Below are 22514 nucleotides of genomic sequence, written 5' to 3' on the forward strand. Positions count from 1 at the left end.
TCAGAATACTACTCTCGTTTTTATACTTCCTTCAAAACTATCAAGAGTTGCAGCCAGCCAGCAATTAGCTTAAACATTAACCCTTGCTCTTCAGTCTCACTCACATTGTTATCCTCACAGGAAAGACTTAAGCCTCAGGACGCTGTAACTGTTTGCAACCTCAGGAGCCAGCCACAAATCACAACGGGAGGCGAGCATTCAGTTGCCTTATAGCTCAGCCCTACTCAACCTCCCTTAAGAACAAGGTACCACTTAAAGAACACCTGCATTTTTATTATTGCATTCTTTCTGTACATAACCATGTCTTATAAAACACAAAAGCAAAACAAATGGATTGAAGTTATGCTTGGATAGGGGAAAGCTTTTTTTTCTTCTTTGCAAGCACAGTAGCATACTTATTTCAGAACTGTGCTAACTAGCTTTAAATAAAGTCAAGCTACGTGCTAACAACGGGTACACCCGCATGTGCATACTGAGGAAAAAAAACCCGTTCACCATAAAATAAGGTGTGATTAGAGCAGTAATTTGATTTTCCCTTCCTCCCCACCCCCGGGCAGGAACACGCCGCAGCAGGAACGCTCCCCGGCGCCCCCGAGCCAGGAGGGCCCCGGCGGGGAGCTCCGGGCAGGAGGCCACGCTGGGCCGCCCGGCCGTGCCCCTGCGCGCCCACCGCCCCCGCCCTGCCCCGGCTTCACCTCAGGGTCCCTCCCGCAGGGAGCCACCCAGGCCGCCCGCTTTCCCCGCTGCCGGGCTCCCTCCTCCCGGCCTCCCGCCGCCACCCCCCGCCGAGGAGCGGGGCGCGCGTCCCGCGGCAGCACGGTACGGGGCCGGTCGGGAACACGCCTCAGCCGAGGGCGGCCGCGCCCGGGGCCGTTAACAACCAGCCCCCCCGGCTCGCTCTGTCCCAGCCCCACGGAGCAAGCCCGGCAGCACAGGCGTCCCCAAATCGACACCCCCTCACCCGGCGCGGCCTTACCTTCCCTCCTGCTCAGGGCCATGGCCCCAGGCGCACGGGCGACCCCCTCCGAGCAGCGCGGGCGGCCCCTCGCAGCCGGCAACACTGCGCTCGCCCTCCTTCCTGCTCGCCGCCGCGCCTGTCCGTCACGGGGAGGGAGGCGCGCCATTGGCCGAGACGGTGGCAGGGGCGTGCCGGCGCCGCCGGCTGGGAGCCGCTTGGCCCCGCCCCGCCCGCACGCCGCGGTGCCCGCGGGCTCCGGCAGGGGGAGCGCGGCTGCGCAGAGCTGGCGGGCGCCCCAGCCGCGCGCGCGGGAGCGACGGCGGGAGTGCGCGCGGGGACGGGGGGGCGGCGCGCGGCGGGCGGCCCCGGCGGCGCGCGGGCGGCGGCGCCCCGGCGGGGTGAGTCGCGCCGGGGTGATGCTGGGCGCACGCCGCTGCTCCCGCTCCCGCTCCCGGCCGGGTGTCTCCTTCACCTGACCCGGCAGCCCCGCGCGCAGCCCGCACCTGCCGCGTTAATAATGCACTAGAATGTCAGCGCTGAAAAAGGTAGGTAGGGAGGGAGGGAAGGAGGGAGGGGAGCGGAGGGGACCGCCGTCGGGGCGGCGGGGTGCCCCCGCCCAGGCAGCGGAGGGAACGGAGGCGCCGGTGCTGCGGGTCCGGTCGCGGCGTGCGGGCACCGCCGCCGTCGGGGACGGGTGCACAGGCAGCGGGGAGAGGGCGCGCCAGCCGCGCCGTCGGTTGTGGTGTTGTGGCGTTCTCCCCCGGCATCCGTGCGTCCCGGCGCCGCGCTGGCTGTGGCGGGGGTCTCGCCGAGGCACAGTCCGGGCAGGACGGCTGCGCGGCGGGGTGCCCTGTGCCGGCGCGGGGCGGCTGCGGGCTGGCACCGCCGGCGGAGCGCGGGAAGCGGGGGAGCGAGGACGGACGGACCCTCCGGTACGGCCGGAGGGCGCGGCGGGGCGGGGGGCTTTGCGCGCGGAGCCGCAGTGCCGGCGGAGATTTAAATTTCGGGAGCGCGTAATTCTGGGGCTGCCCCGCCGGGGGGGGCCGGGGCTGCAGCCGCCCGCTCCGCTCCCTCCCCTGTCCTCTGCCGCCCGCCGTGCCGGTACGTCGAAGGGGTCGCGCTGCTGCCCGCCGGCCGTTCGCAGCCCCCCGGAGGGCGGCCGGGCCCCGAGGGGCGACGGGGCCGCTCCCCGGCCTCCGAGGAAGGGCGAGCGGCGGCGTTACCCACGGCGGCTCCGCGCACCCGCCGGGCGCGCAGGGCTCGGCGCGGCTGGAGGAGTCCGCGGGCGCCGGGTCCGGCCGCATCAGCCGCGCTGCCCGCGGTTGCCGGGGCGATCGCGGGTGGCTGTCCCCGCGGGGCGGGCCGCGGTTGCCGCCGGCTTGGCCGGGCGCGCCGCGGAGCAGTGGAGCGGGGCTTTCTGCCGGAGAAATAAACCAGTTCACGAGCAGCGTAACGAAACCGCAGCGCGCCCGGCCCGGCCCGCCCGCCCGAAACTCGCCTGCCGGAGAGGGGCCTGGGAACCGCCGGGCGCCGCCACCTCGGGGCGGGTGGGGGGCGGACGCCGTGCGACTGGCGCGGGTCGGTCCGGTCCGGTCAGGTCCGGGCGGGGGGAGCCTTCCCGGCGGCGGGAGGTGCGGGGGGAGCGTTCGCCCGCGGCGCCGCTTTCTGGCGCCCTCGGAACTTCACCCTCGGGGTGCCGATGTTCCCGCTGGAACGGCCGGGCCGGGCGCTTGGCGGCAAACGCGTGTGCCCGTGCCTCGGGCCCGGCGCCCCGAAACTTGCAGAGGTCTCACCCTGCAGCGACCACCCCCTTTTGGTGCTTGTTTCCGCCTGTGCTGCGCTACGGCAGAGGCTCGCACCACCGTCTGTGTCTGGGGAGCAGGTGGTACCTGAATCTCTTCCAGACCGAAGCGCTTCGATGGAGATCAAGTACTCTAAGTGCCCCAGTCGTTCTCTGTGCTGAGCCCAAGAACCGGGCTGTGACACTCGAGTGCCCTCCTTCTCAGTGCTGGAGTGTTTTGTGTCTACTTCTGTGTGCTTCGGAGTAGCATCACAAGCGGAGCCCTAGCAAAATTTGAAATACCGAATACCGCTGACCGTTTAGGGAGTAGACGGCTGCAAGCGGGCATCCTGCGGGGGGGGGGGGAAGAGGGTCACCTCCGTGTGGCCGAGCGTAGACCCAAGTGCCGATGACTGGGTGATGCCATGCAGGGGTCCAGGCAGCTGAGTGCCTTGTACGGTAGCTTGGGCTATGCCAGGGCAAGTATTCTGGTTGTCCTGGACTTGTTTTAGAAAGGGACTCTGGGGTAGAGCAGGGATTGGTCCTATTTTGTAATGCAAATATATTTGGGGTATCAGCCTTTCACATCTGTGATTAGTTTCATTTCCGTCTTTGTGTTTTATCTGGAAAACAGGTAAAATAAGAACAGTGGAAGTCTTACATTCCTCTGCTTTCTGCAATATAGCAATTATACTTCCAAGTCATTTCCAGATGGTTTGCATAAACCACTTTCTTTCGGAATTACAAGTTTTTTTGATTTTTACTGTGTGTAGCTATTTTTACAGTGCTAACCAGATTGTATCATTTATATTTGAAAGGTTGTTCTCCCCCCATCATTTTGCGTGCTTTTCAAGATGTTTGGTATGTGGTTAAAATGGACTCAGATGACGTTTCATAGTTTTATGAATTACAATGTTATGCATTGGAGATTTAATTCTGAGTGCTATAGTCAGACCCTGTGTGATCTGACATAATATTCCTAAGTTAAAGATTGCATTTATTATGCCATTGTTCAGTTAAACATGAAGCAAAATCTAAGACTGTCAAATAAATTCATTGATTCTATTTTAGATTATTTTTAGCTTTTCATTTTAGTACTATAAAGTGCTATTTGCATTTAGTTACACATATATCTAGTTTGCACTGGAATGGTGTAGAGCATACCTCTTTGTTAACGTTTTAGAATTTCTGGTCCCTCTGAAATGAGTTTAAATTTCATGTACATGTTGAAGTTGCACTTAGAGTGAAGTCATAAATTCTTTAAACAGGCATTTAACAACCTGCAAACATAGACTGCTTTTGACAGAGGTGTTGAGAAGAATGTGGTTTCGTCTGTGTAACATGTAAAATGGCACAGTCAAATCCAAGATTTTCTGTATCGGTGGTAATGTTCCAAAGGACTTAATGGGATCGGGATTTCACGGTCGTGTAGGGCAAAGTCCCACCAGTATAAATGGTGATATTGTTGGCTATGCCAAGTTCTTAAAAGAAAAAGTTACCAAATCAAGACACAACCATCAAGGTCTGTTATGGCTACTAAAAATTATATTCTAATAAATTCTGATATATGCAGTGAGTTACTTTAATATTAGTTGGGAGGTGTGATAAGAGAAATGTATTCCTAAATAGCACATTCATACTTGATCCTGAGGAAGGCTTAGATATTCATTTTGTGTGAACACCAGGTAGCACCTGCCCAGAGGGGACACGTGGCAGGCTTCCCTGAGCATTGCCTGTCCTGGTCCAGTTACGACTTCCCAATTACAAGTTTTTTTCTGAGAGTGGATGTTCTGATAGGGAATACTTATGAACGCAGTCTGGATGACTAAATTTCAGCTTGATTGAGAGCTTTGTCTGGCTAAATTATGGATGTTAGAGTAATTGTTGGGATAATATTTATGTGCCTTAACAAAGATGGTAAAATGTTATTTTACACCCAACTTTGGCAGGAATTTTTTCCCCTGTTTGCCATTACACGTAGTCAAAGCAATTTCCTTGTATAGGTGTGATAATCCTATGCATAATTTCGGTAATGAAAAGAATGTTGAGAGAAACCCCTGTTTTTTCTGAGGTATACCATCAGGGACCCTTTCAAACTGCATCAGTCAAGCAATACCAGCTGCTTTGGTTCTACTCCGTGAGCAAGGCAAGTCCTATTTACTGCTTCGATTCATCACTACAGTGAATTTGTTTATGTAACCATGCATGGTGAATGAGAGGACCACTAATGCAGAAAGTTAGTGTTAGCTCATCCCATTATGATTGTATTTAAGAGAGACTTCAACTTCTTAGAAATGTATTATATAGGCCAAAATATCCCACCTGAATCAAAAAATACTGTTTGGTAAATGGGTAGTTTTGTTTGAGTAACTACAGAAAAAAAAGTATTATGTAGTTCAGTCTGACTTGCGAAAATTCATAGTCATCCACAAACCATATGGCTTTCTTACCTCTAGTAGAGAAATATCTCTCTACATGGCAGATACAGTATGTCAACAGCTGTGATCAAATATAAGTAGAAGTGGGCATGGATGAATCAGAATCTCTTTCAAAGTAGACCTGTTGGAGACCACAACTTCTCATATTTCAGTCCATATATATCTCCATTATAGAATTACATTTCCTGGAATAGATTATAGTTCATCACTGCTACTTTCTGTTATAGGGGCCAAAATGATTCATTAAGGTAAAATAAGTACTCTTCCCATGATATTTATCTGGGAAATGTCAAGTAGCAGTTTATTCATTTAGTACACGCTCAGTTGTGATGAGAGGATGGAAATCACTGCAGTTAGATTTCTCAATCAGTGTTCCTACGCATGCATATATATTTGATCTCAACTTTGCTTTTATCTGTTTCTCACTATACTTTCTTAAGTACTTCTTTTGTGCATAAAATTTACCTATCTTCCATGCGTTTTCGTTCCACATTTGTCACATTTCTCTGTCCTTGCCAGTTTTGAAAATGAACAAGAAGTAGTTTGTTTGTAGTTTTATAGTGATATATTCTTATGATCTAAAAATACTTTTATTTCCCCTTTTGGTAGTAAGTGTAGTATACACCTGCAGTTAGCAGAGATGCGTTGGATATATCATAGGTGAAGGCTTTTATCTCACAAGGGGAATCTATCATCTTTGGTGGATGCTGCTGCCACTGTGTATATAGATAGATACATTGACAGTAATGAAACATAAAAAATATGGTCAAATACATACATAAAATTGCAAACATCAGTAATTCAGGGATTCAGACTGTATGTGTGCAGAAATAACAGTAAGAGAAGTATACACCAGAGCTTTTTATCTGTCTGTAGGTTCTCCATCTTGTGTCCTTCGTGGCTGCTCCTCCTTGACCCGAAGTCTATCCACCGCTCTCAATTTTGTATCTTCCATCTTAAATACTCTCTTTAAAAAGTAAATTTGTTGTATCAAAGAAAAGAAGAGCATCTTCAGGTTGTCAGATTGACCTGAGCTCAGCTGGAACACAAAAAGTTGTTGCAAGCCAAAGTTTATTCCTGCAAATGTAAAGGTTAAGTCTTGATAATGAAGTTGAAAACAGTTAGGAAAGCGTAAAACTAAGAAACACAAATGTAGGGACAAATTAGACACCAGTCTCTTGTGGTAGTGGTCATTTAAGGTGTCTCTGATACTTATTTCATCTTGGAAGCTGAGGCACTGCTCGAGTGGTGTTCAGCCTCTGGAACGCTGCTGTTCAGAGGGAACAACTCTCCTGCATTGCCCTGGAGAGGCAGCAGGTCAGTACTGAAGTATCAATTCAAAACATTTATTTGTACTGCGTCCTTATTATCTGTCTTATTTAATTTAGGCAATATTGTATTTTCAATAATCCCTAAGGTGTGTGGGAGAATGCAAATTAATTGTTCAAGCTTGTCTGGAATCTAATTGCCCTTAGCTTGCCAGGCTTTTTAATATGTTGATTTCCTACATGAGTTTTATTTTTATGCGTTGGAGGTCAACTGAATTAGTTTCCTGTGATTCTTTACTTCTTGACAGTATGACTTGCATTGTAAAACTTTTTAATGCTTTAATACTGTTATGCAAATTACATATCATAAAATATAAGCAAAGTCTCCAGCAATTCTAGTTTCGCAACTGGATAGGCTGGTGACTTTTCATAGAAACCACGTGTATTATTAGTAGTGATTCAGACAATCAACTTAGCCTTTAAGGAAACTTTGTCCATACTCTTTCACTCTTGCATGGTCATGTTTATAACTCGTGCAGGGGTACAGAGGTATGTTATTCTCGTATTGTGTGTTTTACTGGCAGTGAGGAGTAGAAAGACCTTCCCAGCTTTCATGCCTGTCTTGTTTCACAAGTAGTCTATAAAAATAACACTGAACAAATAGCTTAAATCGCCACAAGCGAGAGGTTATTTTTGACCCTCCTTTTCCCCCTGAATGGCTGACAGTAGCGAGAGAATCTCAGGTAGTTACTACTCCTTTTATTTCTTATAGAGTAATCTAAAATTAGATGAAGGAAAAAAACCCAGAGGATCTTTCACTTTACATTCTTATTAATTTATGGCTTAATAAGTCATTGGGATATAAAGCTACAGAGCATAAACACTCTTATTCTATCAAAATTGTCTAAACAGAGTCCAAGTAAGATAAAAGACGACACTTTTGCTTCTTTCATGCAGAGTGAGATTCTTTCCAAAGAGCATCAGTATAAGGCCACCTTTATCCTCTGTGCGACAGCAGATTTCACTTAAATGAAGAAATACATTCTTCAGTTTTAGAGATTGATAACAGTTATCTTCCTTGATGAGCAGAAAGGATGACAAAGCTTGCTTTTCTTCTTTTGATTTACTTCTCTTGATCTTGCACCCTTTCAGATCCCATGTAGTTGAAGCTACAGGAAGAATCCGTGCCTTTTGTAATGCTAAAAAAGGAAATGAAAAAACACAATCAAGTTTCTTGAAAACACTGCCTATCTTTCTGAATTCTTTATCATACCCTTAACCAGGCTTCCTCATGATAACATGATGTAGAGGAAATAATCTGTAGACTTAATAATGCATATTTATTTTTTAAAAATTGGGACACAAATACATCATATAGCAGGAAGATGTTGCGTTTGAGTAAGAGGTATTAATATCCTCTAGCTGGAAAGACTTGGTCTCCCATTGGTAAGAGTGACACAAGCTTCACCTTCCCTCTGAAGGAGAATTCAAGCCCCTCTGATGTTTCCATCCCTTTCTGGCTGCAGGACGTGAAACTGATCTTTTCTTTGATGGCAACTTGTGGCTTTGTTATCCGGCATCTGGCCTGTTTTTTGGCTATTTTTGGGATATCTTTGCCATAATGTTTTATTTAAAGGTAAGACATTTTAAAAATGTGATTGTTAAGTGTTCCTGCTATGCATTGTATAGACTGTAATTTGATTTTTATTTCAGTCTGAGATTTTGATCTCATTCATTTGAGGGTCTGTTTACAAAAGGTGTCATTTAGGAATAGCTACTGTAGTTTGCATTCATACTGCAAATGTCCAAAATTAGTTTTCATAGCTAGATAAATTATTTAATTTAAGGGAATAACTCTGGAATTTAAGAGATTCATTTAAAAATAACCAATGTAAGTGATGTTTTCTTAGTAGCTTGACAGAAATTTAAATTTACTCTTTTCCTTTCTGGAATTAAAATGGATTAACAGGACTGCTTTTTTTCCCCCGTAAGTTTTAGTAGGCTGAGAAATGAAAATGTTACACATAGACTAGGCACATCTCCTTCACAACACACAGTTTATTTAAACTGCATTATACTAGGATTTGTAAATCAGAGCATTTTTGTCACAGGTATCTGCAGTTTATAGCATTATATGCAGAAAAGGCAGCAGTACATCTGAAAATGCAGCGTTACTTTTGCTGCCGGTCCTGAAATGCATTGGATTCTATAGTGTCTCCCATCTCCATGCACATCAGCTTTTATTCATTATGCAAGAGGTGAGTGAGTGAGGTGTTTTGAAAGGAATTATTTTCGTGAAGTTGAAGGGGGATGCGATTAGTTATGATATCCTGTACTTTTGTAATTATATGGATGGTAAGTAATTTGATAAGTTTTCTTAAATGGTAATTTAGAATTTACTACTCCAACATCTTAATGTATTTGACACTTCTAAAAGACAAAGCTCGTATCTATGTTATTTTTCAGCCTCATTCCTCCTTTTGCAAAGTGATGCATTCTTATATTGCACTGACCTTTTTTAGGAAAACTTGAACAATATACACTTCAAGATTTCAGCTGCCACAAGATTTAGAAAGTTATGTATTAATGAATTCAAAGGCACATACACTGACCTTTGAAAATAAGGAGATGACTGAATATTATAATAGATCTAAACAGTTAAGTTCAGTAGTTTGAAGTTATGTTAACCTTCTTTTCAAATGAAGAAGTAATAGATCAATTTTGGACGCTTCTCAAAGTTTCTCTCTTTTTGCTTCCTAAAAACGTTTCTCTACAGCTAAATTAAATTGTTAAGGGTTACAATTACTACTATAATATTATAATAGAATATAATATTACATTACATTATATTATATCATATATATGTTATTATAATAAAATGAATTAGTGGAAATATTCTTATGTCCACCAATAGAAGGTCTCCTATAGTAATGTATGTTCATTCTTGAGGTGATTTGTAGTGTAGTTAATGTCCCTTTATATTGCTTAGTTTTGAGTTTTCCTTTTGACATAAATTTCATTATTTTCCTTAGTTATTGTATTTCAAAATAGCATTTTCACTTGATGTTGCTTCGATATTGCACGTTCCTTATAAAATGCCTCATCTGATACATTAGTATTTTCAACACGCACTGTGATTATGATTTAGAGCAGGGTGGAAATCACTCTTGGATACTCCTCGTCATGGATAAATTACGAAACATGCTTCCTTTGCTAACCAGTGTCAGGTCTCTGATCAGTTCCCTGTGATTTTCTATTTCTTTTGACTTTCCAAAATTGTCATGAATTGCTGTCCTAAAAATGATGCAGAAAGGGCAAAATACAAAGCTGAGAAGCATAGTGTATGCCAGGCTCTAGAAGCCTGCTTTGATCTATAAAATAGAAAAGTTGCTCCGATATAACTGTATCACGTTCAGACTGCAGTCTCTTTCAGGAGCTTTCCTGGCATGTCCTTGTGGATACGCTTCTATATAGTTGTGTACCAAAGCAATGTAATACATTTTCTTTTTATTTTCCAGTTTGGTTTTTTTTTTTGAAAAATAGCAAACAACTTTTCCAAACTTCCTTTAATAGAGTATTTTCTATCTGTTTATTAATTTCTTTAAATATTGCGTTATCTTAAAAACTTTGTGGTATGGTTCCTGATTTGATGACATTTCATTTCACGTGTTCTGACATGTCCGTCTGTTATTCCACAGCACGTACATGGACACTGAAACTTAGCAGACTAGTACCGTGGTCGAGAATCCGGACAACGTGTGAAGCCTTACGTTCTGATTACAGTGTTGAAATGAAAGACAGAATTTTGCTTCACTGCTTGAAAGATCAGTGCTCTAAGTACAGCTTGTCCTGTTAACATTTGTGCTTTCCTGCAATTAATAATGCCGCAGTGTATCAGCCGAAGGGTGAGCAGGCACAAGAGCAACCCCAGTTTAATTTTGGAAAAAAGGGAGAGTGTTACGGAGGTTTAGGGAAGCATCACGATACTGCTTGACACCAGAAGAAAAGGAGACAAATGATCAAGGATATGGGTGAAGGTGTCTGAATATACTAGTGAAGAGATCTTAATAGAGCAGTACAGGGGATGACTGTTGTGGGTGTTTTGTTCTGGTTAAGTGTAAAGGGCAGGAACAAGCTGCATGGCATCTCTTTCCTGAGGTAGCATACACATTTCACAAATTGCATCATGAAAGATTGACAAGACTTGAATTTATTTTCATGTGTACAAGATAAAACTGCACAGACTATAGAGGCAGTCATCAGCATTGTGTTGTATCAGCATCTTGACATGTAAAAATGCATAGAAGGGGCTCAGCTGATATGAGGTAGCTGCCAGGCTGCGTTTGTAGTTTTCTTTACTTGGAAAACAGGTTAAAAAAAATGTAACTTGTCAAAAAAACCCCAAACCCCAGGAAGTAATTTAGTGCAAGAAAACATTGTGCCACACTTAATTTCAGTTGCATAATTCCACATAATGATGAATAACATTTGCCTCTCTTTTTCAACACCTGTAGTGGGGCTGGTCCATGTTGCCCTGAAGAAAGATCTTACTCGTTATTATCACAACGTGCTGTGTAAGCTGCGTACCTCTTGACCAATGGAACAATTTTTTTCCACTGTTTCTGATTTTGGAGCACAAGGAACAAAGTATTCTTGGCAGCCAGGCTGTTCCCATGTGAGTTCTCTTCTGAAAGACATCAGTGTGATCATTAGTCTTCATTTTTGTCAGAGCAAAACATAAAAATGTCTTCTCCAGCCTTGTCCTCCCTTCATAAATATGTCTAGCTCTTGTAATCACTACCACTGAAAGATGGTAGTGAAATCTCATCTGAAAGATTTGCAAGAAGTACCAAAATAAACAGGGATGTATGTGCATGCCAGATGTCCCCGTTACAAAAGAATGATGGATACCCTGTAACATTACTTAGTAAAAACTTCTTGATAGGTTCTCTTTAAAACTGTATCTATGAAAATTTACTTCATCCACTAATGATATTTTTTGGCTATAGCTGCTAATACCATGTGGTTTGATCTAGAGGATTTTGTGGTATTCTTCTTAATTGATTGATTTTTCATGTATTGTTTTAACACAAATCTGTGCCAACCTATATACCATAAACCTGTTAGAAAAGTTGACTGTATACATAAGCAAGAAATTGTGATTATACCCAAGCATTTATATTCCATCCACAAAGGAGAGTGGAGAAAGAATTAAGATTGCAGACCCAACAGTAACTTTTCAACACCTTTAGTATCCTTAGATTTCACAGAAATTTTAAGAATAATTTAAGTATTCCCTTAGGAAAAAAAAACCACTACCAAATCCAAAGTAAAATAAAATAAAACAAAGAGGAAAGTCAGAAGATAATACAGGATTAACAATACTGAGCCATAGAAAATTAATATTCATATAGTCATTATGAAGATGAAACTAGTAATAATTTCAACTTTTTTCCATGTGGAGGCACTTAATTGTTCCTAAGTATATGGAAAAGCTCATGAACTGAAAGACTAAACCAGAATAGAACTGATTCCTGTAAAAATTGAAATGATATAATATCATTCAGTGGTTATGTGTAGAATTTTTTTCTTCCACATGCGTGGCTTAATTTTTATTCAGAGATCAGTGAAAAGAATTTCCTGGAATGTTGCCTGTTGTCGCCAGGAAACAACATCTTTCTGAATTTCCTTGATAATAACATTGTTTTTTACCCACAGCAGGCTACTTGGAAATTTCAGCTGGTGCTGAAGTGATATAGTTGTGAATTCACGCAAAAATACCCTCCGTGTGTGTTTGTGCCTGAATCGGGGCCTTCACTTAGTTTCCTGATGCAGTAAAAGGGGCTGACTGAAATCTGTGTTTCCATTTGTAGTTTGATCCCTGTGAAAATTTCAGACTTTCTCTTGCACACTGGCAGTTTATTCACTTCACCTGTGCTTGCTTCTGTGTCGTTGAGTTGTGGTGTGAAGGAGAAAGCAGCGTCCTCATTTTTGACAGGAGGAAACATTTTGACAGCATTGACTTGCTCTGGTGACTAAATGCAGTTGTGTTCCCATCAGGGCCCAGCATCGCTTGAGGTGCCTTAGCATCTCCAAGGCGCCCTGTGCAGGCCTGGCTGGTACAACACGGACTGGCTGGCATCCTGGTCAGGGGCACCCAGCACCTCCCAGGGAGCACCAGCTGCCCAGGGTGGCCTTCCCCTGCCACTGCTGAAGATCTCAGGGCCATGTTAGGGATGCTGGGTAAGTCACCCTTCTGCTTTTCAGCCATTGCTTCAGAAAGGTCCCATGTAACCCTTGTGTGCCATCTGGATACGTATCTGCCAACCTGGGGTATCTTGAGGTTTCCCACCTCGTACCAAGCACCCATTTGCAAGCATCCAAATCCTGCCCTTAGACATGCTGCTATCACACCAAGGGCAGCTGCTTAAGAGGCTCTGCCTAGCTGTAGGCATTGACTTTGATGGAAGCAACTTCACTGGGAAAACAAATTTAAAACTTAACAGATTCTAGAGATTTAAATACGTGTGTGTTTGTTATTTGATATAATAAATGAGCACACATAAAGTACTCTCCAGATATGCTTGGAGAGAGCATTGTGCTGCCTGTGTGCAAATTTGAGCTGTCAGTTGCTCAGACTTCAGCTTATTTCTATTTAGTTTTCAAAAATTAGCCTACTTCCTGGTGAAATCCAGCCGTCTCAAATATTTGAAATGCTTGAATTCAGCCATTTTGGTTATGGATGAACAAGGAAGGTTTTGTCACTGAACTCGGACCTGGTTTTTAGGTGCCAGCTGGTGAAGGCATCCCTAAGTACACACCTTGCTCTGGGCAGGGCTTTTGGTTTTGGCCTCATTTTTGGGTTGTGTCATGCTTCAGTTCTTTTCATTGTAGCCTTGCCCAGAAGGTGTGACTTGAACGTATTAACTTTTTGAGTGTAATATGGTTAAAAAAAGCCACAAATGCCTAATTTGAACAGAGGCATTTGGGCATGTTTCTAGGGGTATTCTCTTACATTTCACATATTGCATTTTGTATGTTCTCTGGAGACATTCAAAACCTGCCTGGACGCGATCCTGTGCAGCCTGCCCTGGGTGACACTGCTTTAGCAGGGGGTTGGGATAGGTGATCTCCAGAGGTGCCATCGAACTCTGACCATTTTGTGAATCTGTGATTTTCAAGTCATGGAGTGAATAGTGCCTACAAGAGAAACTTTATTTTTGGTTTCACTATGTCATATATAAACAAGTAATCTATGTTCCTGTTTTTGTTGTAATGGAAAACTGGAAAACAGCATTTTCTTTCTGTTCTTCTTTTTGTCAGAAAAGTAGCCAAATACCCCAAACGCCGGGCTGGGATGTATGTTTACTGGTGCCTGAAGACAGAGCATCACCAAGTTGTTCTCCCCAAACTTTGCAGTCCCCTTTGTTTGGTAGCCTCCCCTTCCATCGATGGCCACTGAAGGTGTGCCAGGTGCCCGAGACCAAGGCTTCACCACACGGGGTGCCACAGTGGCACCTGCCCTACCTCTGCACTGTTGGTGAATGTACCACCTTTGGGGCTTGTGGGTGACTGTAAATTGTCTGTAAGTGGGTGAGTTGTTTTTTCTGTGGTGTCACTGAGTTGCGCATCTCTGAACCTGCTGTGAGCTGCCCCAGTCACTGACACGATGGGAATTACTGGAATGTTTTGGGCCATTCCTCTGCTGGCGCCACTGAAACCTGAAGGAGGTGCCTGGGCGTGGGGGGCACATTAAGATTGCTGCCTTCTCCATCCAAGACAATGTCTTCAGACATACTAATGCTGAGCAACACATCATGTTTCACTACCAAACCACAATTACAGGCTCTGAAACTTGCCCTGCGGCTTGGACACAGAGCTCCTTCAGGCAGTGGTGTTTGGGAAGCCTGTGGTCAGCACTCTGCTCTGCTGATCTCCAGTAAAGACTGAGAGGGGGGGACAGATTTAGTGTTTATCCTGAGCAGGGCTGCATGTGCTTTTCCACCATTTTTAGAAATTTCCTTTGAAAGAGCTGACAATGTGTGATCTATTTTAAATACTGCTTCAGAAGATGAAATTATTTTTGGTCTAAATGAAATCAATAAGCAGTATTAAATATAAGATAAGGTTTAAGTGAGCAAAAAAAAATCCAGTGACCCTTAGTATTTATCTTATGTTTCAGGCCTTCTATGACAACCTTTATTAGCTAATTAATATCTCCTTTCTGTAAAGCAGACAGTTCACTAAAGCCAACAAAACCTTCTCACTCTGAAGTCCTCCGAAGGCATGAGTAGTAACAGGTGCAGGTGGGGTGTCTCCTCCTTTATTCCTCTGGGGTACCTACTCCTCAAAGTTCTGGACTTTGTTCTCCCTGACTTCCTTGTGTGCATCAGGAAATCTTCCCAGTCCTGGTCTGTGTACCCACTGCAAAGTGAGGCGCTGGTAAAATCCCCATTTGCACCTCCCTAACCTGTGCTGTTAGGAACTCCTCTGTAGTGCTACTGCGCGGTTGAGCTCCGTGGGCGCTGGGGTGTGTAAAGCGATGCTCTGCTTTGTCTCATCATTATTTTGGCCCTGCTCTCACAGTCAAAGGTCTCGAAGCAGATTGGATTTTCCCAACAGGGAAGCATTTTCAAGTTCTTTACGAAAATTAATGCAGCTCTCCCTTGCTAGCTTCCCCCCACCCCTAATGCTCTCTTTGTTGTCTCCTTGCCTCACTATTATAATTCTGATGTTATTGGTTCTTTCATTTGCTGTGCTGAATGTTTTCTGAAATAAATGAGAACGTTGCTTACATCTGTGGATAATGCTGTCCCATATGTATGGTACTAGGAAGTGTTGCCTAGCAAATTCTTTGATGAATTTCATCATGTTGATGAAATATGTTATTTCCTTTTCATAACTTAAATCTGTTATTTCTTACAGTATTTGATACATTTCACGTGCTTTTTTGATCCTGATTTTAAAGGAAAGAGAAATGGTGATCGAGTGGACTCATGAACTCGGTTCTTTCTTTGAGACTTTTGTTGCTGGGTATGAGATTCATCTGATTAAATATGTATGTTGTAGCTGCTTCTAACTAGGGGTTACTGGTACTTCTCGGTTCCCTGCATGGTGAGTGGAGTGAGATGGGCAGCCCCAAGGGGTGATGCAGTCTTGCCCTACAGCAGGTTAGCTGCATCACACCTGAGAAGTGCTGGCTATGTCAAAATTTGGGATGACTGACTCAGAGGCAGATTTCTGTCATAAAGGATGTACATATTAGTATGGTGAATTCCATAAGGGAAATCTACAGGTAATCTCTTTTATAATATGTTCTGGTAAAATTTTGGCCATACTGTTAAACAAGTCTTGAAGGAATGAATCTTTTAATTGTAGTTTCTTACTGTTGTTAAAGATGCTTTTAAAATCAGCATCTGTGCATAAAGACATCAGGTTTTTCATTAGTGTAAGGTTGCAATTGAACCCACTGTTCTCCTACATTGAATTCTGCAGGAAGTTAAAAATCATGTCATAACGTTGCATTAACCGAGAGTTGTATGTCCTGCCTTATGTGCACCGTTTTCTTTGTAGCAGAAAAAGTGATTTAGAGTAGCTTCACACAGGAGCAAGACGGGTTCATGCTGCCTTCCTTTTGGGTTTTTTTGTTGGGTTGTGTTTTTTTTTTAATCAGTAAATACATCTGAGATGCTTAGTGATTCTATTCCTTGCCGAGCAACAGGAGGTTAAGATGTAGAAAAAAGCTGGTTTGGAGCCTGTTTGGAACATGCCAATAATAGCAGTTGTTGGGTTGTTGGTAACAATTCTATTCCTTATGAGTACATGACATACTCTTTCTCTCTTGTGATAAAAGCTTTAAATGTTAGTAGCCAGGAAGTGCCAGCATTCTAATTGCTGCCTGTAGTTAAGTACATAAAAATATCAGAAGCATAAAATATTTTGGCATTAAAAAAAGTAGATGAGTAGAGAAATGGGGTGCAGTTCAGAATTAAGGAATCTAAGGTAAAGGCAAAAGTGTCTGCTTGGAATACCTGATACTGCCTTCGCTGCAAGTGTTGGTGGGGGAGGTTTAGCAGTCAAGTACAAAGTGTATTTGTGTTCCCTCACCAGCTAAGTTTGAACTGGGGAGCTTTGATTTCTAAGTTCTTCCTTTTAACATGAAGATTTTCTGTTTCTAGATAGTTGTGCTGGTTTGAAAATGCTAAAAAATGTAAAGCCCTATAGTGACCTGGAAATGCTAGGTCCATCCACAGTGCTCTTTGAAAGTATGCGTTCTGTGTTTACTTGTCTGATCTGCTTTCTGTTTCAGAAGTAGCAACACGGTACTGTGCTCCTTTAACTTATCCTGGGGTTAAAATAACAAAACAAATAAAAAATAACATAAGAATCTCTTTCTTTTAGAAGAACAATTCTTACACTTTGTAACTGCAGCTGAACTTACCTTTGCATTTTTGTGAATTAAATCTGCTGCTGTCAGAATGTTAAAAGGAAAACTGCTGCTGCAACTGCATGTTCAGCCAAAATTTACACTTCCATAATCCTGCTAACCTAAAAGAGTTATATTGTCCGTTTACATTATGTACATCATTATACACATACCCATTATCTTTGTCAGAGGTACATATAGCTGAGAATTTTCAAGGTTTTTAGAAATTATTTTAATGAAATGAAGCCCTTGTTGTTGGGATTTAAAAGAATGTTTACATTCATAAAACAGTTTTACCAAGCTGCACACAGAGCTATCTTTAGAAGTGATACAAAGCTTCTTTCAAACTAGATCAATGTTAGAAGATTTCAGCTGAGAATGGTTGGAATGGTTCAGAGAAAGGCTTTAATTTTTCAATATGTAAAAGTAAAAAAAAAATAAATATGCAAAATATTCTATATTTGGGTACTTGTAATACCTACAAAAGCCCTAACAGATACTGCCATTGCTCCATTATGAGATTTCTGTAAGTCATCGTAGTCCTACTGAGTTCAGCATCCTCAACAGGAACATGTTCGTGTGTAAATACAGAGCTTTCTCTATTGTCCTGTAAGCACAAAATCAAATCTATTTTTGTGGTTCTTTATTCCAAAGGCTTTACAATAGATCCCTAAATATTTTTATTACTAGAAATTCAGCATTTTTTGTTCCTCCAGGGAGCCTGTATGCTTTATGTTTAAGCTGCGTGGGCAGGTTACATTTTTTGTGTCCAACTGACTTCTAAACTGTTTTCTGTTGATTTTCATTATTGAATATTTAGTTTAGCCTAGTACTGCAGGGCACTGAGGATAAAACAGATAACCTATTCTCCCTCCAATCCTCATCAACATTGTCATTACCAGTTGTATTATAATAGAGACATATAAAACATTTGCATTTTCTATTCATAAAATAAGAGAAATAAGTAGGTTTTAAATTTACTATACATAGATGTAGTACATAGGTATAAATCGGATTTAAGTGTAGATAAATCATACTTCATAGGGAAGATGACAGTAAGCTTTTTCTTCTGTACAGCTGTAGCCTGTATGCATTGTCACCATACAGGCAGTAAATTCTTCAGTTAAAAATATGACAGTTCACTATTCTATAAAATTCTTGTGCAAGGCATGTTGGTGTTTTCTACCAAGCTATTAAATGTCACTGTTGTGTGTGCCACTGTCTTTGCTTCCATCAGACTCCTTTTCACTTCTCTGTGCACATAAGTGGTTACTTTTGAAAATTACATTGTTTATGTTCTATTACTCTAATCAGCTCTGCAATCTAGCTACAAATTCTTGGGGTACCATTTATCAGAATCTAAAGATGATGTTCAGTTCAGGATTAAGGTACCTGTAGTTGTCTGCCTGTATATGAAGGGATACAGCTGCATCAACTCGGACATCTAGTCCCTTTTCAGAAGCCCTAGGTTATTCTTTGTGGTTCTCAGCTACTACACTAGAGGACTCCACTACTTATTAGGTCCTGTGTAATGTCTTCCAGCCTTGGCAGAGCTCTTCAGTAAACAGGCAGCTCCAGAAGTCACTAGACACCTGTATTTATGCACTAACTCAGTCCCTACATGCCTCAGATCCCACTGTAGGTGTGGAGCTCTGGTCAGTACAGTGAAGGCAACCGAGAAATTCAGCTAATCAGCCACTATGTGTGCAGTAACCTGAAGCATCCTATAGTATTTCAGATGCTTTAGGTTATCTGAGACATCTGCATGGGCTAGAACATATGTTGTAGGACCTACATACAGAGGGTGTATGTTCTTTATAAAGTGACACTTGGAGGTTAGGCATGATATCTGAGAGCATCAGTGGTGACACTAGGCACTGGTATGTGAGCAACTGAATTGAGCCCTCAATGTATGATCATAGGTACCGTTGACTGTACTAGAGGTGTAGGCACTTGGGTAACTGTAGACACCTGAATTTGAGCATTGTAGGTCTGTGAGCTGAATTCCACCTTGCTGAGGTCCTGGATATATGAAGACATATATATGAGGAACAACTAGTCCATCAACTGAAGAGTCCCATTCCCATAAAATAATGTTCTCTGCTATTTGGCCTATAAATCTTATTCAATATTTTCACTTGAAGTCCACACAGTACCCTGTTTTGTGTATCTTCTGTGCCTGATTAAATCTTTGAACAGGCATCGTTGATTTTAATGAACCGACATCCAAATACCTAGGACCATGATAGGCAAGTCATGTCTACAAGCTCTTTATTGACATTTTACTACTGAAACATTGCTCCAATTTTATTAAATGCAAATGCTTGAAATGTGGGAATCTGATGTTTATGGCAGCCTTACCATCAGGGTACAGCTAGGTAGCCCAAACAGAAGCTGGGGCCAAAGTCAAACTACATAATAACCCCAATAACAATCCCTCACTGTTCTGGATCATTGTCGGTTTTAAATGTGTTTTGCAAATACGGATTAGCGTCACAACAGAGTGAAGTGCGTATTGATAGCTTATGCCCATGCCTGTGAGAATGAGTACTCAATAAAAAGGAAGCCATAAACTTTTCCTGAGACCTTAGGAAAATCATTCATACTGTTGATTTCTGCTTTAGCTGGATAGTAGAGCTGCTTCTGTATTAAGGGGGGAGCAGGAGGCTATGCTAGCTGGGAGGGTATTGCTATATAAAATGGCAAGTGTAGGGGTGGTTTTGCAGCCAAAAATAATGCAAGTAGGGACTCGGTGCACACTTCTTATTTGCATTTATCACAATGTGTGGAATTCATGCAGTGCAGATGTCTCCATCTGAGCTTGTTGCCCTTGCATTTCTTTATAGTCAATGGAGGTCTAGTCAGTGTAAAATGCAATTAATCTCATCCTTAAGTAGGTGTCTGAATAGATCAGACTGACTGCAAAGGACGCATGAGGGTGACTAGTTCAGATGTAGGAGAACTGAATCACATCCTACCTGCTCCGTGGGCAAAACTGCTATGATTTTGTCTTTAAAAATATACATTTAACTTTAATGAGCCACAGTTAGCACACCAGATGTAGAAGTGTCTCAGAATAAGTCTGTTCTAAGCATTTATCACAGATTGTCATGTCAGAATTTTCATTTAATTAAAAATACCTAATAATTTTTCATTATTTTACGCAAACAGGAGGCCAATATCCATTATGTTTGTGTGGGGCATCTGGAGCAGCAAACAAGGCGATGAACAAGGTTTTACAGTGGAGGACTGAGGAAAATTTCTAGTTCTTCATTTCTTGGACTTCTACATTCTTCCTTAATGGAAGAATATCTTGGAACTTTGTTCAGGTTCCCCACACATCTAATGCAATACTAGATGCCTTTGTGTACCCATGCATGTTGCCAGCTGACATTTAAGGAAGGTGTAGTCTTTTATAGGTTCTGTGTCTTGCCTGCCACTGTGCAGGTCACTTGGGTACTGGTACCTGAGTGTCTCACAATGGCACTGGACATTATATATGGACAGTTGATAAGATTTGCGTCGAGATTAAAGTTTGTAAATCTACTTCTCTACATATAAGAAGGTGCCATTATGCTGAGTGTTTTTGTGGTCAATTGATTTGATTCAACTCATTTAATGTAGTAAAACATGGATACTCAGGAGATGGAGGAGAGAGTCATCTGTCTTGCACCTTCCTTACTGCTAAGTCATCTAAACATGGCATACGCAGAGCAAAAAGTTAAATTTCTCTCCAAAAGCATCTCAGACAGCACTGGACAGCTGCATTTAACCAGCGTACTAATTCCTAGATCTCACCTGAGTAGAAGGGCTTTATGTCTAGCATATCTGTAGGCACATGTGTGTAATAAACTATGTCTGGATCTCTTAAACTCAGTTATCCTGATCTAGAAGAAAATAATCTAGAAAGTAGTTTGTCGCACTGAGAATTTCAGAGCAAGCCCAGATCATTCACACTGGAACTGCACACATTTCCCAACCTGAGCTCTCATTCTCATCCTAAGTTGGAACTAGATGATCTTTAATGTCTGTTCCAGCCCAAACTGTTTGATGATTCTGTGATCAGTAGTTTCCTTCTGCCCTTTTTTTTCACAGTCACGCTTGATTTTCCTACTGAGAAAATGCATTAGTTTCTCTATACTGATTTCTGATACAGAAAATACCGAGTAGGATTTATAGTATATTTTTTGTTATAGTATATTTTTTTGTTATACTCAGTAATCAAATGTTTCTTCTACAGCAATAACTGGATATTGACATTTTACCTCAAAAATTAATCCAAGAATTTTTTTAGTGGATGCTGACAAATTTCAAAAGACTTGGAGATTGCTTCATGTTGGAAGAAAGCAGATCTCTATGGGATCCTATGAGTGATGATAGCTTTCTGCCAGCTTTTACTGGCAGAGTATGTCTCAGTAATCAGCAATACAGCAAAAATCCCCCACTTCCAAACAAAAAAAATTAAAAAAATCCATGCCCCCTCCCCCCAAAAATAATAATTGTGATGCAGCTTAAAGCACTGAGAAAAAAATCTATGTAAGATTTTAGTAAATTTGTATGTATGGGACCTGCATCACTGTTACTGAAACCAATAGACAATTTGATGCTGAATTCCTTACAGATATTTTTTTTAAACAATGTTATTCACATGCTGACCACACAATTTACTAGGAAATTCTTTGAAATTCTATTCCATATTCAAATGCTAGGTAGTATTAAGTGATTCACGTGATGCTTTCCCTAAGGAATAAATATTCTAAGTCATTGTGGCCAGTCAAGCCACAGGACTCGGATATCGTAAAACCTGCTCAAGTGCTGTAGGTATAAGACATGTATTTAATACGTATAATTTAAAATCAATCATAAAATTTTAATGCATAAACTTAGGAAAGTTCAGATGTAAGCTGCATTAATTGGTAAGGGCAAGTCCATTAGTACCAATTTGGATTTAGTACCAATTCCAGAGCCCTTACCTTTACTAGTGAATATGCCAGGCAAGAAAAAAGGCCACAAGTGTTAAAAGTCTGCCAGTCAGAGACTCCACAGGAAAGGCAAATCATAAACAGGAGTTACAGAAAGAAAACATGAGTCATGTTAGAGAAGCTGTGTGTATCTGAAATGGAGCAGTGCACGAGTGAGTATTTGCTTTACCTCTACCTACTGCACAGCAACCTTATATTCACTACCTCTGGCAGGAGCGGTGTAAATAAATGGCATAACTAAATGGAGGGGTGGGAAAAGCAAACTGTAAGGAAGTGTCGTCTCTCATCCAAAACCTCTGAAGCTGCATGACAACAATGCTCTGCATATTCTAATAAGCCCCTGATTACAACACTGGACTTAGGAGAGCTAACTTTGGCTTCTTCAAGGACCTACTTGGAAGAATCCCATGGGTTAGGGCTCTAGAAGGTTGGAGGTGTCCAAGGGAGTGGACAAATATTCAAGCATTACTTCTTGCAAGCTCTAGATCCCTGTGCATCCCTGTGAGTAAGAAATCAAGCAAAGGGGGCAGGAGACCTGCATGGGTGAGCAAGGAGCTTCTGGAAAAACTAAAAAAGAAGGAGGAAGTTCATGGGATGTGGGAAAATGGACAGGCCACTCGGAAGGAATATAGGAACATCGTCAGAGTATGCAGGGATGTGAT

At 42.6% G+C, this 22514-nt stretch overlaps 1 protein-coding gene across 5 annotated transcripts in view; it reads right to left on the bottom strand.

Moving 5' to 3' along the window:
- ERICH1 (glutamate rich 1) overlaps window positions 1-1082 on the bottom strand; it is a 102953-nt gene extending 101871 nt beyond the window's left edge. For all 5 annotated transcript variants that reach the window (XR_008748091.1, XR_008748093.1, XR_008748090.1 and 2 more), the window contains exon 1: window positions 977-1082. Coding sequence is in view for 1 of the 5 variants with exons in the window: in XM_055810584.1 (XP_055666559.1) it covers window positions 977-998 (22 nt within the window). In the remaining 4 variants the exon portion in view is untranslated. The remainder of the gene's footprint in view (window positions 1-976) is intronic.
- Between the last annotated feature and the right edge of the window lie 21432 nt (window positions 1083-22514).

This window comes from Falco peregrinus, chromosome 7, assembly GCF_023634155.1.
Source record: "Falco peregrinus isolate bFalPer1 chromosome 7, bFalPer1.pri, whole genome shotgun sequence".
Classification (NCBI taxonomy): domain Eukaryota; kingdom Metazoa; phylum Chordata; class Aves; order Falconiformes; family Falconidae; genus Falco; species Falco peregrinus.